This window comes from Zerene cesonia, chromosome 5, assembly GCF_012273895.1.
Source record: "Zerene cesonia ecotype Mississippi chromosome 5, Zerene_cesonia_1.1, whole genome shotgun sequence".
NCBI lineage: Eukaryota > Metazoa > Arthropoda > Insecta > Lepidoptera > Pieridae > Zerene > Zerene cesonia.
In genome coordinates this window covers 6183359-6204453 of record NC_052106.1, presented here as the reverse complement: position 1 = coordinate 6204453, position 21095 = coordinate 6183359, and the positions used below count along the sequence as shown (strand labels likewise).

Sequence of the window (21095 nt, the reverse complement as noted above, 5' to 3'; positions counted from 1 at the left end):
ACTATATTTTATTTTATAGTTTTTAGTTTAATGTGCTTGAAAAGCGTGTTTTTTAGTTTTTTAAAACTATATTTTATTATACTTTAGAGGAAGAACAGAGAGGGACTTATAGGAAATGAAGGAGGGAGATATAGGAAAATGTAATGCTCCGTTTATTTCGTGTTGTTAAGCTTATTTGTTGTAATAAGAAGCATACTTTCGGAAACCATTCACAAGTATGGATCGCGACCAACTGGAATTTTGAGAGATTATTAAGTAGACCCTGTAAACTCATAATCTCTGGCTGCGAAGAAGGAAACGAACTGGCAAACCAACGTCTGGCTGCGAAAACGGAAACGAATGTAAATAAAAATGTAACGTTTTAATTTCTTAGAGGTGGGTCGCGAGTTTTGTCTTAGGAAACCATTGATTGAACATGAATGTGAATTTACTTATTTACCATCAAATCAGGAAATGAGCTGCCAAAGAAACAAACATATTGTATTCTTAAATTGGAGTAAAAAAGAAAAATTATTTGGCGCCTGGTTAATTTTTTTTTAATTCACTGTATACGTCACTGGATACGAGGAAAATGAGGCGACGAGTGATAACACTGCTATGTTAGTTTGTAGGAAAGTTATGTTGCTTTTAATAAGAAAAGGAAAATTGCTTAGGACAAATAATTCTTTTGAATACCTATTCTTTCATTATGACAATTTATGTGATTTGACACATTTACAAATGTAAAAATTTTGTATAAATTAACAGTTGGTGGAATTTCGTGTAATACATATATTCGTGTTAATAGTATTTAGTATTTTAAAAACGCGAATGTTGATAAAAATTTGCATATTATGTTGTTAGTAGTTCTCCGATAAAGCACTATCTTTACCTAATGAACACATTACTCAATCTCTCAAGTTGGAAGTCTAAGCGTTCGTTAGCGCTTGTCAATACACTCAGCAGCGGCAAAACATAACAACAATCTATCATCACTCTAATAAATATTATACGTGTCCGGTATTTGATTGGTATTTATTGATAAAATTCCCTCAAGCTGGCCGCAGTGTCACGTACTCACACCCCTCCTGAATCTTAATCTCATCCACAGACGCACGGACCAATCAAAGTTTTCACTGGCAAGTCAAATTGACTAATTAAGGCGATTTATTGCTTCCGAAAGTTCCACAGCTATTTATAACTTGTAAGGTCATTCAATATTTGTACAATGATCTTTGATTCCATGGAATATATCGTGCTTTGATCTATTCTAGAGGATACTGGATTCTTCCTGTGATAATGAGTTATGGATAGTTTAAGAGCTGATGACAGATTATCTTGTGTTAATAAAATTCGAGTAATTGCGAAATAATCCTTGATTGAAATCGTTTGTTATTAATTGTGTAATTCGTATGGTAGAATGAATTTTAATAGTTTGTGAGCTTATAAACTATATTATAAACATAGTTTTTAATAATATTATTTAAACAAGTATAAGTACTTTATGTTGTTAATAGCGGCACTAGTAATTATGCTTCACACATTTATATTTTCTGTACTAGGCATTGTCAATTAATGAGTTAATTGTAATGTGATACCAATACTTCTGTATACTTACATTTTACAGTATACAATAAATATCCTAACAAATTGGTAATTATATACTTTTTGTTATGGCTGTAATATACCATAGCATGTGAATATACTTATATAGGTATAATTAGCTATTTATATTTAGATGTCTACATACGGTACATACTTAAGGTTACAAAAGCATTTTTACACAGATAATAGTTTCTACAATACATTATTATTATGCGTAATATATTCCACATATCAGACCCACATATCTCCAGATTATTGTTATATTTTTAAAAAAGTTACCACTAAACACTGCATAACTTATTCCTCATCTGAAAAATAGTCAGCTCTCGGTGCAGAATAAAGGCGTCCCAAGTAGCGCAGGCAATCAAAGCTCTTGTCACATACAGAATAGACTTCTGAGAAGGAGCGTTGACTGAATAAAGAAAATTATTAAATCATGTAAGCGGAGCCGGTAATACATTCGTTTTTAATTTCGTCTTGTTAGAGCCGGCGTGACGCGACTTCCTCCGCGCGACGCTGTTGGAATATCGTAACTGAATTACGTCCGAAGTTTTAATTTGTCGGCGCCATTAATTAATACGTTTGTCTATTGGGGTGGGAATGTCTTGAAATAGGGTTTCGGAGACAATTTTTATATACTTTTATATGCATCCGATTAATTTACAATGAACGTTTTTTACATTTCGCCAAAAATGTGTCATTATTTTTTATTGTAGTGATGCGTTGTGTATGTTATAGATTGATAAATGCTATAGATTTGATTTAAAAATATATTTGTCAACTATAAACACTTATAAATCGCCCAAGACACAATCATTTCAATTATAGAAGTCCTACCCAGGGTGACACTTCGTTTTGATTACTGTGCATTAAATTATAATTTAATCTGGTAGTTGGTACTATTAAGTATATACGGATACCATAGCACAATCTAAAGGCTATATGAAATAAATTTCAGCCTAGTTCGCTGATCAATAACTTACACTTTCCCATTTATAACTACCTAATGTGAGAGTAGTTTAATAGAAAACAACTTAACTACATTTTCACAATCATTACCTTATTTCCGTGAACAATAGGTACTAGGGGTCTATGAGTATCGAACCGATGTCATTACCCCTGCCTGTTTAAACCATCAAGTCATTATGTCTGCCTCATGAGCTCTATTATGTATGCATTTCACACAATATTCAAATTGATTGAACGAGTACCTTCAGGGTAATTAAGCTATGAATACAAGAGAAGTGATACTTGATTGGTGATTTTAGTTTAAAAGTTCCTAAGATATATCAGCTGTCCGCTTAGAACGTCTTATTTCAATGGACATTTTCATCCGAGTGTGTTCATCATATAAGGATATATTACTATTATTTGTTCATCTGAACATTATCTAATGTGGGAGTCGAGCACGCTTCTACACGAATGTGAAAAAAAATGTATTAGCTGCATTATTTGAAAATTAAAAAACAAAAAGAAAAATCAAATAGCACTGATATGAATATGACTGAGTTTTAGAAAGACAAACATTCGTAAGTTTCCCTTCCAAGGTTCTATTGAATTCAAACGGAATTCATTTTATATCTGAAGATCAATCAAACACGCATATTTATGCATCTTCTAAGTACACAAATTGAATATTTATATACACGTCTTTCCGGTAAAGATATCCTTTATACTGTGTACATGTTTGTATAATATATGATGTCATTAGTGTAAATATATTATACAATACTTGTAAATAGATACATAGATGTATACTTGTACTATTAGAAAAATGTTTATCTAACAGACTGATTATCTGAACGATGATCTAATTGTTGTTTATAAAGCATGTGTGTTACTGAAAATTTTACTAATATTATAAATGCGAAAGTTTGTGAGGATGGATGTACCTATGTGTATGTGTATGTTTGTAACCCTTTCATGCAAAAACTACCTAACCGATTGCAATGAAATTTGGTACGTAGATAGATGGATAACTGGAATAATACAGACAACTTGATAAATTTTTAAACTTGAGAATTTTTTTTAAAAGCATTTCAATGTTATAAAACTAAAAATTAAACATAGACAACTTTATATCCCGATATTCCTATGGAATACGAACTTACGCGGGTGAAACCACGGGGCGCAGCTAGTGTTTCAATAAATTAAAACATTTGAAAAACTGTAGATACTAAAGTACAGTAAACGTATAAATATGACAAAAAAATGCATGGTTTTATTGCGTAATATTTTTTATAAGTATCATTGCATATAAATATTGGATACAAATCATAATAGTCCGTGTATCACAACGTGAAGCTAACTACCTGCTAAAACATTTTTCATATATTGATTTAGAACTTTTTTGAATGTATCTCATACATTAAACACACCAATTAAATACATCTTGCTAATATTATTAAAGATAACGCTGTAGTAAATATTTGACTCTTAGTTCGAATAAAAGATTATTAAAATTATTTTGATTATTTAGCATGATACATTTGTAAAGGTCTTCTTGACCCACTTTCAGGATCGGGCTAACGTTACAGATGTAATACCGTCGCCTTATTATTTAATGACGATGTTTCTGGAAGGTGATAATGTAATTTCAATGGCAAATTTTACGTTAGATGTACAGCAATGTTTAGAATTCATTTGTAAGACTACAATTTAAGTAATATAATAAAAAGTCTAATAGTTCTACTATCCTACTTCCTACTAATATTATAAATGCGAAAGTTTGTAAGGAACACATCCTTGTGTGTGTGTTTGTTGCTCTTTCACGCAAAAACTACTGAACCAATTGCAATAAAATTTGGTACGTAGACAGCTGGACAACTGGAGTAACATACAGGCAACTTTTTATCACAATATTCCTACGGGATACGGACTTGCGCGAATGAAACCGCGGGGCGCAGCTAGTAATAGTCATAAAAATGTGTTCGTTTTTCTACTTTTCGTACTAGTAATTTTTTACACAGTCACATACGGAGAACAAAACATAGTCATTATTCTTTCACACCTTCATTTCTTTAATTCGAACGTACTTCGCTAATTAAAGTTTTTCTAAATTAAGAGAAGAGCGTGTGAATTGCAAGCTACGTACTTATAAAACGGATTCTTGCATGGTGCTACCTCGTAACTCGTGCAGGAATTTATGAAGTGGCAGCCAGCAAAGGTTGTAAGGCAGTCTATACATTAGAGATGCCACGAATATTCGGCAGCTATTCGGTATTCGGCCTATTCGGCCACTTTTCAGCTATTCGGTATTCGGCCGAATAATACGTACTATTCGGCCGAATACCGAATAGCAAATCAATGAAAAAAAGACACATCATATTACTCAAAATTATCTATTTATTTCCAAATGACAACTCTTTAGTAATTAAAATTGATCAGAGGTAAGTTGTGATGGATAAAAACAAGCTTTTCAGCATTTATTGGTAGCAAACGACTACGCTTTTCATCGTAAATGATACCAGCCTCAGAAAATAACCTCTCACTATACACGCTACTTCCAGGGGAAGAAAGATACACTTTAGCAAATTTCGAAATGTTTGGGTATTGTTTTTCGTTTGCTAACCACCACTTGTAAGGATCGGCCTTCCTATCAAGGCGACTATCCTTGACGTGATTTACTCGCAATTGAATTGAAACAAATAGCCATCGATCTCCTGCCGCGCCAGCGCAACGAGGAAAACAGGTTATTACTTGTATTATTCCAGCATGTATGTCGTGCCGAATATTCGGTGGCCGAATATTCGGCGCTTCGGCCGACAGCGTTGCCGAATATTCGGTATTCGGTATTCGGCCAATCAACTATTCGTGGCATCTCTACTATACATGTGTTGACTTGGTTTGTAACTGCAGTTATTAAGGAGTTATAACGATAATCATGCTATTAACTAAATGTGTTTAAAAAGTCTTATCAACACGAAAAACGAAGGTTCTTAATTAGGCGTGTATATTTTTTTTGTACGATCACGCATAACAGAGTAGCCCGATTTTTGTGATTATTTTTATTTGGTACAAAAATACTACCTTAAGCGTGAGAAAAATGGTGCTTATGGTTTAGCGATTACAAATTTGTTGTTAAAAAATTTGTATGTTAGATAATTGAGTGGTAGTTTGGCAAGTCTTCTGAGTCATCCATAAAATTAAAAAAAAAATAACGATTATATTTTAACCAATATAAGCGAAACAAAAATGTGTTCTTTATCGTTCCATTTCAAGAAGCTTAAGACGGCAAGGAGCCGCGAAAAACATATTGCCCATAACAAAGTCGTATCTAGCGCACGGGAGCTTGTAAACTTTGAGATAATGTATTTGTTAACACATGTTTATTGTGTATACACTACGCCTTGTTAGTTTTATAACGTATCTGTGTGAGTTTTTTGTTGACGGGAATTTTACTAGGTTGCCGACTTTTTGATAACAAGAGGAAAATGTATAGCGACTTGCATGGCCTAGCTAATGTATAGATAGAAGGGAGAATAATATAAAAATAGATGAAATTACTGAAAGTTTTTAAAGGATGAGAAAGGTACGAATCTTCCGGTGCGGCAAAGCGTCTTAGAGTTAACAAAAACACATAGAGTTTTAATTTTTTTATATTTATAAATGGCATTAAATACTCAAAAATAGAAAGTATTTATCAAGAAAGAAAAAACAGCAAATCAATTCAATGTTTCGTCTACATTCAATATTGATCAGTGGGAGGTCTTTAAAACACGTCGGAAAGTCGTTAAAGATCATAAAATTAAACGTCCATAATAAGTTTTATATAACGTGAATACTAAGTGGTTATTTCGTTGCGTGCAAGAAAGACAATACAATGCTATTTCCGATATTTTTTGTCATTCGTCACATAGAGAATAGGCAATGAACTGGGCTGTGTGAATCATCACCTCGTTATTTTTGGTTCAAAATTTGTTTAATGAATTGGTGTCTTTGTTATGGTTAATACATTTCTAACCATTCTCAAAATGAACGAGTTCTCAATTCGACTGTATTACATTATGGGTTTAGTTACTAGTTAAAACTAGCCAGATTTTTTTGTTATCATTTGGTGCTATTTTAGAATCTAGAGTGGAACCTCCCTTCCATTGACGTCAGTGAACTTTTTTTGAATAGAATTATTATATTTAACAGGTTTCATGAAAAAAATAAAGGTACATAAATTTGAATCATATAAAAATATTACAAAAATAAAAGTAGTTTAAAAATGGATCATACTATTATTATTAAATAAATTATAAAGCACTAATACAATTGCAGACGTTAACTGGAAAAATAATCATCATAAATAGATATACTAAAGAAATGAAATAATTCGAAAGTGAATTGTATTTTTCCAGTTCCCACGGAAGTATCGTAAAAAATATTTGCGAAGCATTTATAATTTTCAGTAGGTGCGGGCGATACAGTCGGCCGGTTCAAACGAGCGGCGCCTTTGATGTTCGTACGTATGATCTAAGTTGTCGCCGCGGACGCTTTTAAATGAATTTATATATAGGTACATGTTTACATAGACACTAGACTCGTCTATTTCTAATTTTAATGAATATCTTGCGTCCATTGGTCTTACAAAGAATTTCTTAATCGTTCAAATTTTATTATGAATGAATGACAATTTCAGGAAACAATTCATAAGTCATTATCTTTAAACTTTTTTTTAACATCGTTTCTACTAAATGATACATTAACTTTTTAAATAAATAAATGTTGTAATAGAACATAATTTTCAATATTGAAAATAATAAATAATTATGCGAATAAGCAAGTTTAAGTTTTCTGTTATTTATTTAGAAGATTGTTTATTTTTCGTCCGACATTTTGGACAATGTTGAATCAGTATTAATTTCGAGGGCAGTGAGGACGCTTAAGCCATTCACCGAAATAAGCGACGACATACTAATGAGCTCCCAAAATTCAAATTAAACATCCCGATCACGAATCTCAGCCATCACTTTTGACAATTGTTTATTCGGATACAACGTGACAATGCTTTACGAACGCATCAAGTTGTACTCGGAACTTCATTATGGTAGGATTCTAGATGGGATTCCGGGATGCGATTGATGGGATTCCGATCACGTAGCTCGCTGTAGGCGTTTACCCCGGCTTGTGGTTACGTACATAGGTATATCGGTGAATCGGTATTTGTGCACGTTCAGGGTAAATTTATCATTCAGGCACGGTTTTCAATCTTTGGATTTTTTATGAGATTTCCTTTTTGGAGTGCGACGTGAATGCGAAAGTACTAGTTCTGAAAACTCGTATGTATGTTTAAAACGCGTAAAATATGTGGGGGTGTGAAAATGGTTACGTTGTAGAAACACTGCGATTTCATAGGTAGTTCTTATGAAATCGTAACTTGAATTTTATTAATGCCATTAATTGTGCGTCGCAACTCTTGTAAAAACTGTTTCGGATCGTAACCGCAACATTAATGTAACATTCTTCAAAGTTGCGAAAACAAACAAACTAATACGACGACCGAAGCACTAAAATAGACTCATTTGAAGCCCTTTCATGTCAGTTCGTCTGACCGACCTGCGGGCGACATATTTTTGTCCCATATTGAGATACTTTTAACACCTTATTCATGTTGCTTGATACTGATTTTAACACCTTTTATTTACTTTAATATTATGAGAGGATTTGCAATCAATAAATCTTCTCATAAAATTTGGATGGCAAATAAAGTAAATGTACCGATATTTAACCATTCCATGCATTGCAATTTACACCTTATATTCCATCACTGAAACAAAAGGATTTTTAAAGAATACCTATTATTAATAATTGCGATTTATTTCCACTTCAAGCGTGAAAAAATATTATCAAATCCAGAATTTTACATTTACATTTGATAAATTCACCCGTACTTCTAAAACAATTTTTGTATATTTTGAACGCTTGACGAGCGGTTGTCAAAAGCGATACCTATGGAGTTATTTTCAGTCCATTAGTGGTTCAAAACTTGGCAAGAAGGTTGTCAGTGTTAAGATGTCGCAAACACATTATCGCCCGCTTATCGCTTCCCAGAAGTGTGGGATACGGTGAGGCGGGAACGCCCGAAACTCTTTACGGTCAAAGGGTATCATCATAAATATCAACTCGAATTTGATATTTCGGGTGTTAACTGTTGATATTCTGCTGTATTATTGTTTGTTTGTGACTTACTGCATTTTACTTGTTCAACATGTATTATTTTGAGTTTTGTTTAGAAAATTGTAATCAAATCTTAGTATAAATTATGTTGGAAGATAAATCGCTCTTATTTGAAATTGAGCCTTTATTTATTAACAAAAAGTGCGTCATTAGATTTCGATACTACGTATTTAGTTGTTTTAGCTTGTTCATAGCAATTAAAATCTACGAAAAATCTTCAAGATTCTACGTTACAAATTGACGCGTCCAAAACGCATTCCGTCTGCGAACAGTCCTCGCTCGTTAATCACGTCCTGTCACCGGCTGTGACCCTCATCTCAACATAGCTTTAGCAACAAAAGATGAGAAAAACTTAAGATACTTAACTAGAGTTAAAAGATATCTTTGCGTAGTCGCTCTAATAACTGCCTTTGCTATGGTCAAGTTTATTGGCTGAATTAGTTCTAATTCAGTGCCATTGGGAGAGTTCTTTAATACTACATCGTATCGTATCGTAAGTTCTGTAGTACGGGTATGACATTATATAATGTATTTCACAATGGCAAAACTATGTTATGACTATTTAAAATTTTCTAGAAGTCTAATTGAATATTTATATATTCATTTGAGCTTGAGTGTGACTGATTCAACTTTGCGATGGTGTATAAATAATAAAATGCTGCCTGAAGACAGCTTTTATTTATTTCATGAGGCCAAGAACATAAGAAGCCTAAAGAAATTTTTTTTGTCCATGATCCTACTTATAATTACCAATAAGTAATTTTATTCATCATCATCAGCCCACTATATGTTCCCACTGCTGGGACACAGGCCTCGTATGAGGGTAAGTAATTTTATTATGCCAAGTGATTTTATTATGTCTGTGTTATAAAAAAAAAATTAAAGTTAAAACTTTATTTTTTTATATTTCAAATGTGCGCAAAAAATAACAATTTTTAATGTGACAAAAGACAGTTATTAGCTCCTTTCTTGATACTTCTGACACATATATATTTAAGGAAATATATTCCTTCAATATCTTCGTAAGTGTGCCCTTGCATTCTAAAGTTCGCCGAATAAGACATACGCAGTCTCGTAAAAGTCTGCCCGCAATAAATTAGTGCTCCACTAAAAGTACTCGTGAATCTCTTTAATTGTTTTCACTTGTATATTTAGTACGAGTAAGGAGTCTTAACGCGACGCTTATTCTTATTTATCTGTGGTATTTGTGGCTGGAAAACCATTTCAATATAATATGCTTGAAATGGAAGCAGCTGCTATGTACACTTCATTTCAGATATTGTGAAAATAATGTATTACGAAGTTAGGACCAATGGCTAGCTCGGTTTAAAAGTCTTTGTAGTTTTTATTGGATAGATTGGAGTGTGTTACAGACTGTATATTAATACTGGAATTGTGTTTTGTTCCTTAATTTTTCAGGAGCTTTTTTAAACACTAGGTATGTACGCTCTATGCAACATTTTAAGTATGTTTAACATTATATATTTATTTCAAAAATGCGTTCACAAAAATTCATATAAATGTGTTGAATGTAATCGTAACTTTATTAAATTGTGCGTTCCGGCTTCGTTACTAAAATTGAAATTTCTGCCTCGTTTAAAATAATACATTTCATAAATTACACATCAAAGTTTTTCGAGCAATTTGAATGTCTTCATTCGCAAATCATATCATAGAAATAAACAACCTCTTTGAAATGAAAAAAAACGTTTTAAAACACGGTCTCGTTTGACCTCGACCAGTACAAACGGAATAGTTCAATCAGCTAATTATAACTGTAATTTAACTCAAGAATAATTTACAAAGAGACATCAAAGCGGTGGCAGCGCTATTTGATTCTGTCCTTTGATTATACGGCTAACATTTGCTATTTTCAACCAATAGAGCAAAATGACATATGAATAGGGTTACCGCTGTTACATTTGGTTAGGCGTTTCACATAATTGAGCTTTTGAAGGTTCCGTTTTGTAAATTGATTCAATGTTACAGTTTAACAATTTCAGAAATGCATCAAGGCTCCTAGGACCTAGCAGTCATACGTCACCACTCTCTTTTTATACATGAGCCTATTTAATTGCTCAAATCCATATAGAAACCAATGATATTATATTTTGCGTAATTATTTACTGCAACCTCTTTTTGTATGGATATTGATATTGTTTATGATCTCATATCAGTTATTTTCTTATATTGAGCACGGTATTAAGTGTACAGCAAAACTAAGTCCTATACTGAATAAGATGATAAAGTTCAGTCATTGTATTCTAAATTCTGTTAATCTAAAATACACAATTCCAATATCTAGTGTTAACAAAATGTATTGTAAATTACGAAAACGATATTTTGATCGAAAAAAATTGGTACACTACGATTGTACCACTCTACGCGACTACTGAATAATCAATTTTTATTGACGCGTTCAATTAATGTCAACGATTCAAGAGTAGGTAGGTATAACTTCGTTGCAGACAAACAATTGCTGCTCATTTGAGATCAATTCGAGTCACTATCTTTGAACTTTAATTACTGGTTTTACCATTCACGACACGAATATGCTAAATTGTAGGCGTACTGGGAACATATGCAATGTAATCTCTGTTCATAGCATAAGGAAATTACGAACTTGTAGAAAATTCATAATTTAGATTTTAATTTGTTATTATTATACTTAAAGAGAGGTTGAAATTATGAATAAAACTCGGTACCAATGTCCGCTTTGTACCGGGTATCAATGCTAGGAATAGTATTCAATTTTAAATAAAATATGATACCTACCATTTTTTTTTGTTTTTGGAAATCAGTAAATGTTGAAAATAGATAGAGATCGTTATATTTAAATAATATAGATATAGACACTCATGCAGTTGAAGTATATTCAACATTTAGCGTAAAATAATTTCGCATCGTATTATTGCCTAATTTGTTCAAGATTTTCTTTGCGTTGCATCTTTTAGATCATATAATCTGTGTGTAATTTATTTAGAGAAACAAATTCTCTATTGTAGGTCACCACAATACCAGACTATTTTGGGCTCAGCTTTACTCGGATTTAAATTCAATATGCTCCCCTTTTCTGAATAGCTTTAGATAAAGCCCAGTTGCATAGTCAATTATCTTATTTATTGACATCGGGAATAAGGAAGGAATTTTTCAAAGCCCTACAGCAAAATATTTCATGAGCGGCCCTAAAGAAACAACGCGATGTCGACTTACGATCCGTTCGTAGTAATAACAGCCCATAAACTATGTAGCGACGTTTGATTCGTTTTATTGCTAACTGAAAACAGTTTGTGTTTTAATTAGTCGCATAGAGACCGGAAGAGTTTCTTTGTAAATGCCATTCGTATCTAAATAGCGTCGCAATATGTACCTATTTGGATTATTAAGACTCTACTGTTGTGAATAGTAGCAATATAATGTTTTAATAGAATTTTTATAAGGTTAACAATATCCATATCACTGCCCACTTCATTTATGATTATGTGTATGAATGGTGGGGGCAATGGCGACGGTATGTTATTGTTTGTTTTCGAATTATCCTAACATTAAAACTTAATCATTAGTTTAAGCTTCTTGATTACCAAACATTATCTTCTTCTTCTAATAACCAAAAAATAACCTTGATTTTATTTTACATGTCACATCAAGTTCAAAAATAATTTTTATAAAAATATAATCGAATGGATAACAAGGCGTTTTGAAAGTGAACGATTTTTTTCTGTGATTCAATTTAACTGGCAAACAAATAAATCTAGATTGTTAGTCGCTGAAAGAATCGAATAAAATAAGCCGCGGAAATATATGAAGCAATAAGTCTGCCACATGGTATTGCGCTCAGCTAATACTAATAGTTTGTGTGGACCGTGGAGTTATTGAAAATGAAGAACTGTGTAAAATTAACTACGACTCTAAATCACTGCATAATATTAAACAAAGTCGATTTCTCTATCCCCATGTCCCTATGTCCCTATGTCCTTGTGTGTGCTAAATCTTTAAAACTACCCAACGGATTTTGATATACGGAAATGTTGTACTAACGTACTAATATGTAGTTACCTCTATCCTAACCTAATGGAAGTAACATTTAACGTTAATGTTTATGGCCTAATACAATTAAATTAGTAGCTCTATGCAGAATTACGCTCCGAAATCTAATAGATTCGTTGTCTTGCTCTAATGTTACAGGGCTTTTGACCTCTTAATTTAAGTTCGTACTAAAAGTAGCGTTATTGCATATTATTATTCAGTGTTCAAATTCATATCATTCATATAACTATAATGAAACGCAACTGAATTGTGTTACTTAAGTATGTTTTTTCCAAGCATGTCAAGGATATCTTGATTAGAATTGAAAAATTATAGAGATTAGAATTTTAAGACGTGTAGGCCACAATACCGCTTAGGCCTAATACTGGTTAGTAGATGCTGATATATGAAATTGTCTGTCTAGTATATATTTTTTTACTGTACAACTAATGTCAGAAGTTACTGAGCCAGCAAAGACATATTGAATATATAATCCATTATTATTCCGGCGTGTTTCTGAAACCTTGGGGGAATACATAAAAGCGAGAGACAAGTTTCAGATACATGCGGCATTTTTGAACAAACGATCAACTTTCAAACAGCGTACGTTAATAAATCGTTAGCCAACAGGATATCAATTGCATAGCTGTATTCATCGCGTCCTCTAAGATTTGTTTTGTAAATAGTTCCCGGTATTAGCTGAGTTCATAGACTCCTTAGATGCAAGCCACGTAGCGTACAGGACGTGTGACCACTGATGTCAACCAACCCCCCATTGGTCAAATGCTAATCGAGACCGCGTCGGGACCACCTCTCACTGATATAACCAGATATAACTTTTTATTCTGTCACCATTGACAAATGGGAAACGAGGGTTGAATTTAAAACGAATTCGGTGTGAAATTTGCGATAGTTTACCGTGCGGCGAAATGCTTATTTGTTTGTGTAGGGTAGAAGGATTTTAATGACTGATTAGTATTTTCCCTGAATTGCAGTACGAGTTATGAATATCAATTAGTAATTTTGTAATTCAAACGTGTGTTCTTTTAAAAGGCTTGGTGATGGACAATAAATCTAAGCATGTTATTTTAAAATAGTTGTTTTCTTGGATACAATTGACTTTGACTACATCATTTGATAATTAAAATGAATAGTATATAGAGTATCTTCATTGCATTAACATCGGTTTAGTTTATACATATGTAATGTATCATCATCAGCCCATATAAGTTCTTACTGCTGGGACACGGGCCTCCTATGAGGGTTCAGGCCATAATCCACCACGCTGGCCAAGTGCGGGTTGGCAGATGTCACATGTCGTCGAACTTTTGATTCTTGGACATGCCGGTTTCCTCACGATGTTTTCCTTCACCGTTTTATGTAATGTAATGTATGTAGTACAGTTATTTTAATATTGTACACAAAATGTATTCGTTATCTTAGAAATTTGCACAAAAAACATTACAAGGGCGGCGATAATGAAAATAAATAGTTTACATTTAGATAACCCCGTTAAAAGTGCCGAAAGACCTTTGTAATAATATAATAAAAAAAATCAGTGATGTGCGAGTCGTGACACTACAAGGGTTCTGTACAAAGCTTAAGAGGAACTTATAAAATTTGCTCACCCATCCAATTTATTACAATTAGGTTTGGTTAGACCACGGACAGCGAAGTTTTTATTTGCAATTATTACTAAAATCTATTTTAATAAATATTATACACATTTAGATTCATCTATAAAAACAAATAATAATTTAAAATAACTAACTTTTTACTTTAAATCTATTAAGTCGGTTAGCAAAATGGTTGCAGAAATGTTAAAATAATTTCTGCCATTTCTAAGAGACATGTTATACTTGCGTTAATTTTAAAGCCTTCTAACGCAATGTCTCTTGCGTTTAATTTGAACACATAATATTATGCTAACACAGGTGCAAATTCCGTTTATGGTTACCATGGCAACATGACGGCCTTTCAAGGCATACGAATTACATTTTGAATAATACATGTGTTTACTTTATATTTATTATAACCAGAAGATTTTGTTGCTGGAAATATTCATATGTTTTCACAAATATTCGGATGTAAAATAGTAATAAGAGGAAGAAGTTTACTTTGCTGTTTGTTTTAGATTTTACTAGCTTTTACACGCGGCTTCGCACGCGTTAATTCGGACTAGTTTAATAGATGCTGTTATACCTACCGCTTGAATCAGTCTATCCGTTAAAAACCCCATATTTAACCATACATAGGGACATAGGGACAGAGAAAGCGACTTTGTTTTATACTATGTAGCGATATAGTATCACAGATATTTGTGGGAGTCGAGCACGGCTCGGCACGAATTGGGCCAGCTCGCACCGGGGAAGTACCACACCCCCACAGAAAGCGGCGTGAAATAGTGGCATGCCACTGTGTTTCGTACGGTGAGTGGGGGAGCCGGAGGCCCGTTTCCTTTTCCTCACCCGTCCCAGTCCATTCCCTCTTTCCAGTCGTTAATCCATTCCTTTTCCCTTACCCCAAAAAAGCGGGCAGCGCATTCGCAGAGGTCCTACCATTGCGAATGTTCATGGGCGGTGGTGATCGCTTACCATCAGGCGAACCACCAGCTCAGTTGCCCGCTAAGACATAAAAAAAAAAAAAAAAAAAAAAGATAACCTAATGCTATCCGAGATAGTACCTACCGAGCTAATCGTAGACGTGATTGTTAACTTTATGGTGCAATATCTTATTAAAATCCTTCCTTCTCATATTATAAATGCGAAAATTTGTGAGGCTGGAAATATGTTTATTGCTCTTTCACGCGAAAAGCACTGGATGGATTTTGATAAAATTTGATGATGAATCCACTTGAACACTTGAACTATAGATATTCTTTCGTTGTCGCGGGTGAAACCGCGCGGAACATTTAGTCATATTTCCACATACATCCTTTCATGCATTAGGTACGTATAAGTTCTCTTGATGGAATTCGGCCATGGCGGGAAATCGCCATAGAGTAACCTACTGCATAGGAGGTGCTATAGTCGCAGAATAAAATGTAGTCACAGAGTTCTTTTAATATGTGTGCATTAGTATTAGTTTAACGATTGCAATTCCTATTCCAAAAAAAATCCCAATTGAGTAAAACAGTAAGAAGAAAGCATATTGCAAGTTGCAACACAAACACACACGCATCATTAATATACTAGTATAGTAATATACTGTGAGTGATAAATTTATAAGGTATAAACAATAACAAATATGTTTCGGAACACATGCAATAATTTAGTTCACACGCTCGTGGCGTACAGATTTTATTGCGTAATTATGTGATTTGGATGTAGCTGTTGTAAATTTAATAGCGCCTTGAATATTAAACGTTTGCTCGGATTTCAATGTAGGTATATTGTATTATATTGGAATGTATATGAAACTTCTATATTAACATGTGTAAAATGAGGAATAAATAATAAAGATAGAATATATTAAATAATAGTTAGAGTTTAAAATACTAAAAACGACAATACCAAATTGTCTCACTTGAATAATCATGTATAATAAGATCAACTCACGAAAATATTGTATCGATACCGATCCTTGAAAGTTAAGTTTCAAATTAATCAGTCCGTTTAGAGTGGGTCAAAATCGAGTATAAAAGTCGATTACATAGAAACATGCAGGTGAAGCTGCTTACCTGTATGATCGCTGTTTTTATTAAAACGAATGTTGAAATATTTCAAAGAAAGATGATAAATATTCAGCGTTATTCACAAGTATTGTAATAAAGAATACATCAATTGGCGACATATTGTGATGCGATCGTGTGGGCCGATTCGGTACTAGCTGATTTGTATACAATGATCATTGTTCGAGGCGCAAACGCAATCATTGGAGTTTATTACTCAACTTAATATTCAATGTGATCTTATTTTGTTCTAAGTCCAGCACAATTCCTGATGTTATTATAATTTACACGATGTGGGTGGAAGATCGTTTCCTTTTGATATTTAAATACGACATGACGATATTATTACTAGCTTTCGCCTGCGGCCTCGTCCGCGCATCAATGGATAAGATAGACAGTGTCGTGGTTTCACCCGCGTAGCTAACGTCCCCGTGAAAATTTACCTATGTCCATTTTCATGTCTTACAGTATCTTTAAGTTAAATCTCATCCAAATCGGTTGAGTGGTTTAAGCGACTAGAGTAGACGGACAAACAAAAATACTTTCGGATTTATAATATTGCAAGATTTGAGGTATTAATATGACAATACATGTTTTGGATTGTGAAATCCAAGTTTTCAACTGAATATATAAACATAGTACACATAACAGAGTGCACGAGAGTTATATTATATTCTGTTTGACACGTAAGAAGGAATAATGTATATATATCATTATCAGCTATTGCTTGGGGATTTCAGTATGGTATTGAATTTCTTAACTTCTTACATTGATCTTTTATTATATAAACTTTTATACAAAATCCAAGCAAATTGTCAGTTGTCCCCGTAGTTAGTAGAAAAATGTTGATTCGACTCGTTACCAGCCTTCCTTATAGGATTTTTAAAATTCAACAAAAATAAATCTTGACTTAAACATAAAATACACTTCAATTCAACACATAACTCACCAAACGCCACATATCCATACAGTCATTAGTCACCATAAAATTATGACATTACTGTGCCACGTAATTTAAGATCAGACAAATTCCTGCAGAATGGATATTCTGCTTATAAATCACTAACGAACTTCTATTAAAATAACATGTAGGAATGGCATCAAAGTACATTCTTGTCACCCAAAGCGTTGGGTCTCATCGATAACCTTATTAACACAGATAAGGGAGATGCAACGCCTATATTGCGTCGTAAAGACTTTGCCATGTTGAATGCTGAATGCTGATGCATTTATAAGGAAATCTTTTGTATGCATCGAATAATGGTGTATCGTATGGGACGCACGTGCTTTGATTTATGTAGGATTGTTTTACTTGTATGAGAACGTAAGGTTGGCCATCGGGCGGGTTATGTAGTTGATTCATAGAGTAATGATTGTATATGGATTTAATGTTCAACGGAAGTCGTGAAGTAGTTGCGAGTGTCGGAGTTAAAATTAATTGTTTAACGCGCGGGTATTGCAAATTATTGCGAGTATTATGAAATACTAGCTGCGCCCCGCGGTTTCACCCGCGTTAGTCTGTATCCCGTAGGAATATCGGGATAAAAAGCCTGCCTATATGTTATTCAGTACAGCTGTCTACGTACCAAATTTAATTACAATCGGTTCGGTAGTTTTTGCGTGAAAGAGCAACAAACACACACATATCCTTATAAACTTTCGCATTTATGATATTAGTAGTAGGATATAAGATAGTTTTGTAATATGCTTAAACGAGCATTAGCGCTAATATTTTATAAAAATAATTTATGCAAAATAAGTGCTACATCAAATTAAATACATATCAGATGAATTAGTGAAACGATGTTGTTTTATTGATTAAAGTCGTCGTCAGCCTATCATTAACAAATAACATATGCAACTAATACCGAATTCTAACATCCATAAAACACGACACATGTGTTAATTACAGAATACACACACACGACAAATAAGAAATTCTGTTTCAGTAATTAGATATTTTAAAAGGGAGACGGTTTACGGTCTACATCCAATGTTCAATTAATTTCTCTACACGAATAAGGGCCCGTTTCAATTAGTCACGTTGTTGTTTGGAGAATTTCTAGTAGAAAATTTTATGTTGTTTTATCAACATTTTGTTTGTAGCAACGTTTATTACATTTGTTGTTGATAAAGCAAAATTAATGTAAATTTACCTGTGTATTATTTTAGTTTAGATGTTTACGTCATTGTTCTTTATCTTGATATGCATATAACTGACCTATTAAATATGACATCTTAATAAGTATAGACTTAAAATTTAAGAAAAGAGCAAATAAGATGAAATTTTCTCGCCCAATACAAATGCACCCTTATACAAATTTCAAATCTCTAATGTGTTCAAACCGACCACGTGTTTATATCGCCCTTAAACACGTACATTACGTAAGTTTTATTACAGTTTCTGAGTGTCTGGCCGGTGATTTATCGTATCTTGTGTATTTGCGCGGGAGAATTTATGATATTACTTTATACTCGCATTACAGATTGCTAAACGTAGCGGTGGGCTTTGGATATTACTAAGACTAGATTTAGGTTCTTATAAGTGGAAACGAGCTGGAACAGCATAGACAATACTTGAGTATTTTTGCTCAATATATTTTTTTTTATATTTGACCGTATTTTTTTCGATTCGTTTACTCAAAATTTATGACTAGGTGAACCGATTTTGATGATTCTTTTTATTTTAAAATTAGCTACAATCTGAAGGCGGTTTATATATTTATATTTTATTAACTATAGGTTACATTGAGGAAAAATGTTTATTTGAAAAGAAAAATAAAAAAAAACATAGTTGTTAAAAATGTCAAATGTTCGTTGTTTTCTTTTCTCTAATACTTCTTCTTTAAGTTATAATGTCGACACTAGAATCAGTTATTGTCTTCTTTACTAACATCTTAACCATTTGTGAGTGTGAGATTATGCTAAATGCTAATTTGATTCAGTCGTTTTGGTGTGAAAACGTCACATAAACAATTTTCATGTACATTACATGTATCTTTGTAAATGAATAAATTTAAAAGGACACTATTTCATACATTACTCTATGTTATAATTCTTGGTATTCTAGATTCAGCTCCAAGGTTTGTAACTCTATTAACCTATATTCCCATATGGTTCTAATCCCATCCTTATTTGCAATAAGTTCGCTGTTATTTCAATTCTAAACCGTGTCTGAATGTAACATATGATCTACGTTAGGCTTTTATAACAATTAAATTCCGCGTCAAACTTGAATAACTTTTGTATTAGTATCGGTGAGATAATTAGGATTAATTGATTTTTGTTTTTTTTATTATTGTGTTATAGGCAGAGTACAAGCAAACCAAATTACATTAAATTTAACATAAAAAAAGCGACTCATCTTGAATTTGAAAGTTGAAATCCTACTAATATTATAAATACGAAAGATTGTAAGGATGTGTGTGTGTTTGTTACTCTTTCAAAAAGTACTGAACAGATTGCAATGAAATTTGGTACGTAGATAGCTGGTCAACTGGAATAACATATAGGCAACTTTTATCCCGATAGTCCTACGGGATACCGACTTACGCGGGTGAAACCGTGGGGCGCAGCTAATAGTTTATACTTTATACTTGTCAAACATTTTTATTCGATATTCCTGTATACGGTAGTGTGAATTGCAAAATTTAGTTACATCCACCTCATTAACTAGAAAAGAGCTGATCAACCAATATTAAACTGATCCTTCATCCGTTCGGGAACTTTGATGTCATAGTCAGTAAAACTACTACTGTTTTTCCGACGGGGGTTCTTATGATGGTAATTGGTAGGTTTTAAAATAAAAACGACCAATTTTATTAACAACATATGGATATTGGTATATTTGTGAAATCAAAGATTATTTGGAAGAATTAATTTTGTTTCTCTTTTCTTCACAGATGTCCCTGGTGGAAATTGCATCGGACTCGGCTATGCGGGAGGAGAGAATACAGAACATTTATAAATTTTGTGCGCCGCAATTGGTATGTTCTCTGCTTTCGTTATTTTAAGATTCTGAATTTCCTGTAATGATATTAACTATCCGGAATTGTAAAAAGAAACTGATTGCAATTCCGTCAATGAGTGCATCTTTTAACACTCCGTCAATTTTTTATTTTCTTTGGCGATAATTAAATAAATCATAAATGTGCCGACAGAACAGCCGCTCCGTATTAAGATATTTTTATAGAATTAAAACTGAGCAATGAAATAATCAAAACTAATTAAACGGATCTTAAAGTTATTCGTTCTCAACATCAAAAGGTTTAAAACATGATGTAAGATGATATAATTCATCGCGAACCGATATAATCCGACTAGTACATTTGTCTTCGAGACTCCTTTATCGTCAATAAACCGCCTATCGGTATTGTATTGTAATTTGGGGAGGCTTGACATGGCTCACAATACGTTAGTATCGAATTACATTCATATAATGAACAATCATAATAAAAGGCCTTTTTTATTGCCATTCGCAGATAGAGTTCTGGATATGCATGAATCAAACTATACAGGGTAAGTCGTTATATTTTTAAGGCCATTTTATTACATAAAGATGTAATGCACTTTATAATTTACAATTTTTCAAAACAAGAATAAAACGAAGTTTCCAAATAATTGATAATTGAAAATTAATTAGGGATATGCT

At 33.0% G+C, this 21095-nt stretch overlaps 1 protein-coding gene across 2 annotated transcripts in view; it reads left to right on the top strand.

Moving 5' to 3' along the window:
• Positions 1-21095, top strand: part of LOC119839953 (reversion-inducing cysteine-rich protein with Kazal motifs) — a 38572-nt gene that overhangs the window by 7777 nt on the left and 9700 nt on the right. For both annotated transcript variants that reach the window (XM_038366411.1, XM_038366410.1), the window contains exons 4-5: positions 20347-20430; positions 20926-20962. In XM_038366411.1, coding sequence (XP_038222339.1) covers positions 20347-20430; positions 20926-20962 — 121 coding nt within the window. The remainder of the gene's footprint in view (positions 1-20346; positions 20431-20925; positions 20963-21095) is intronic.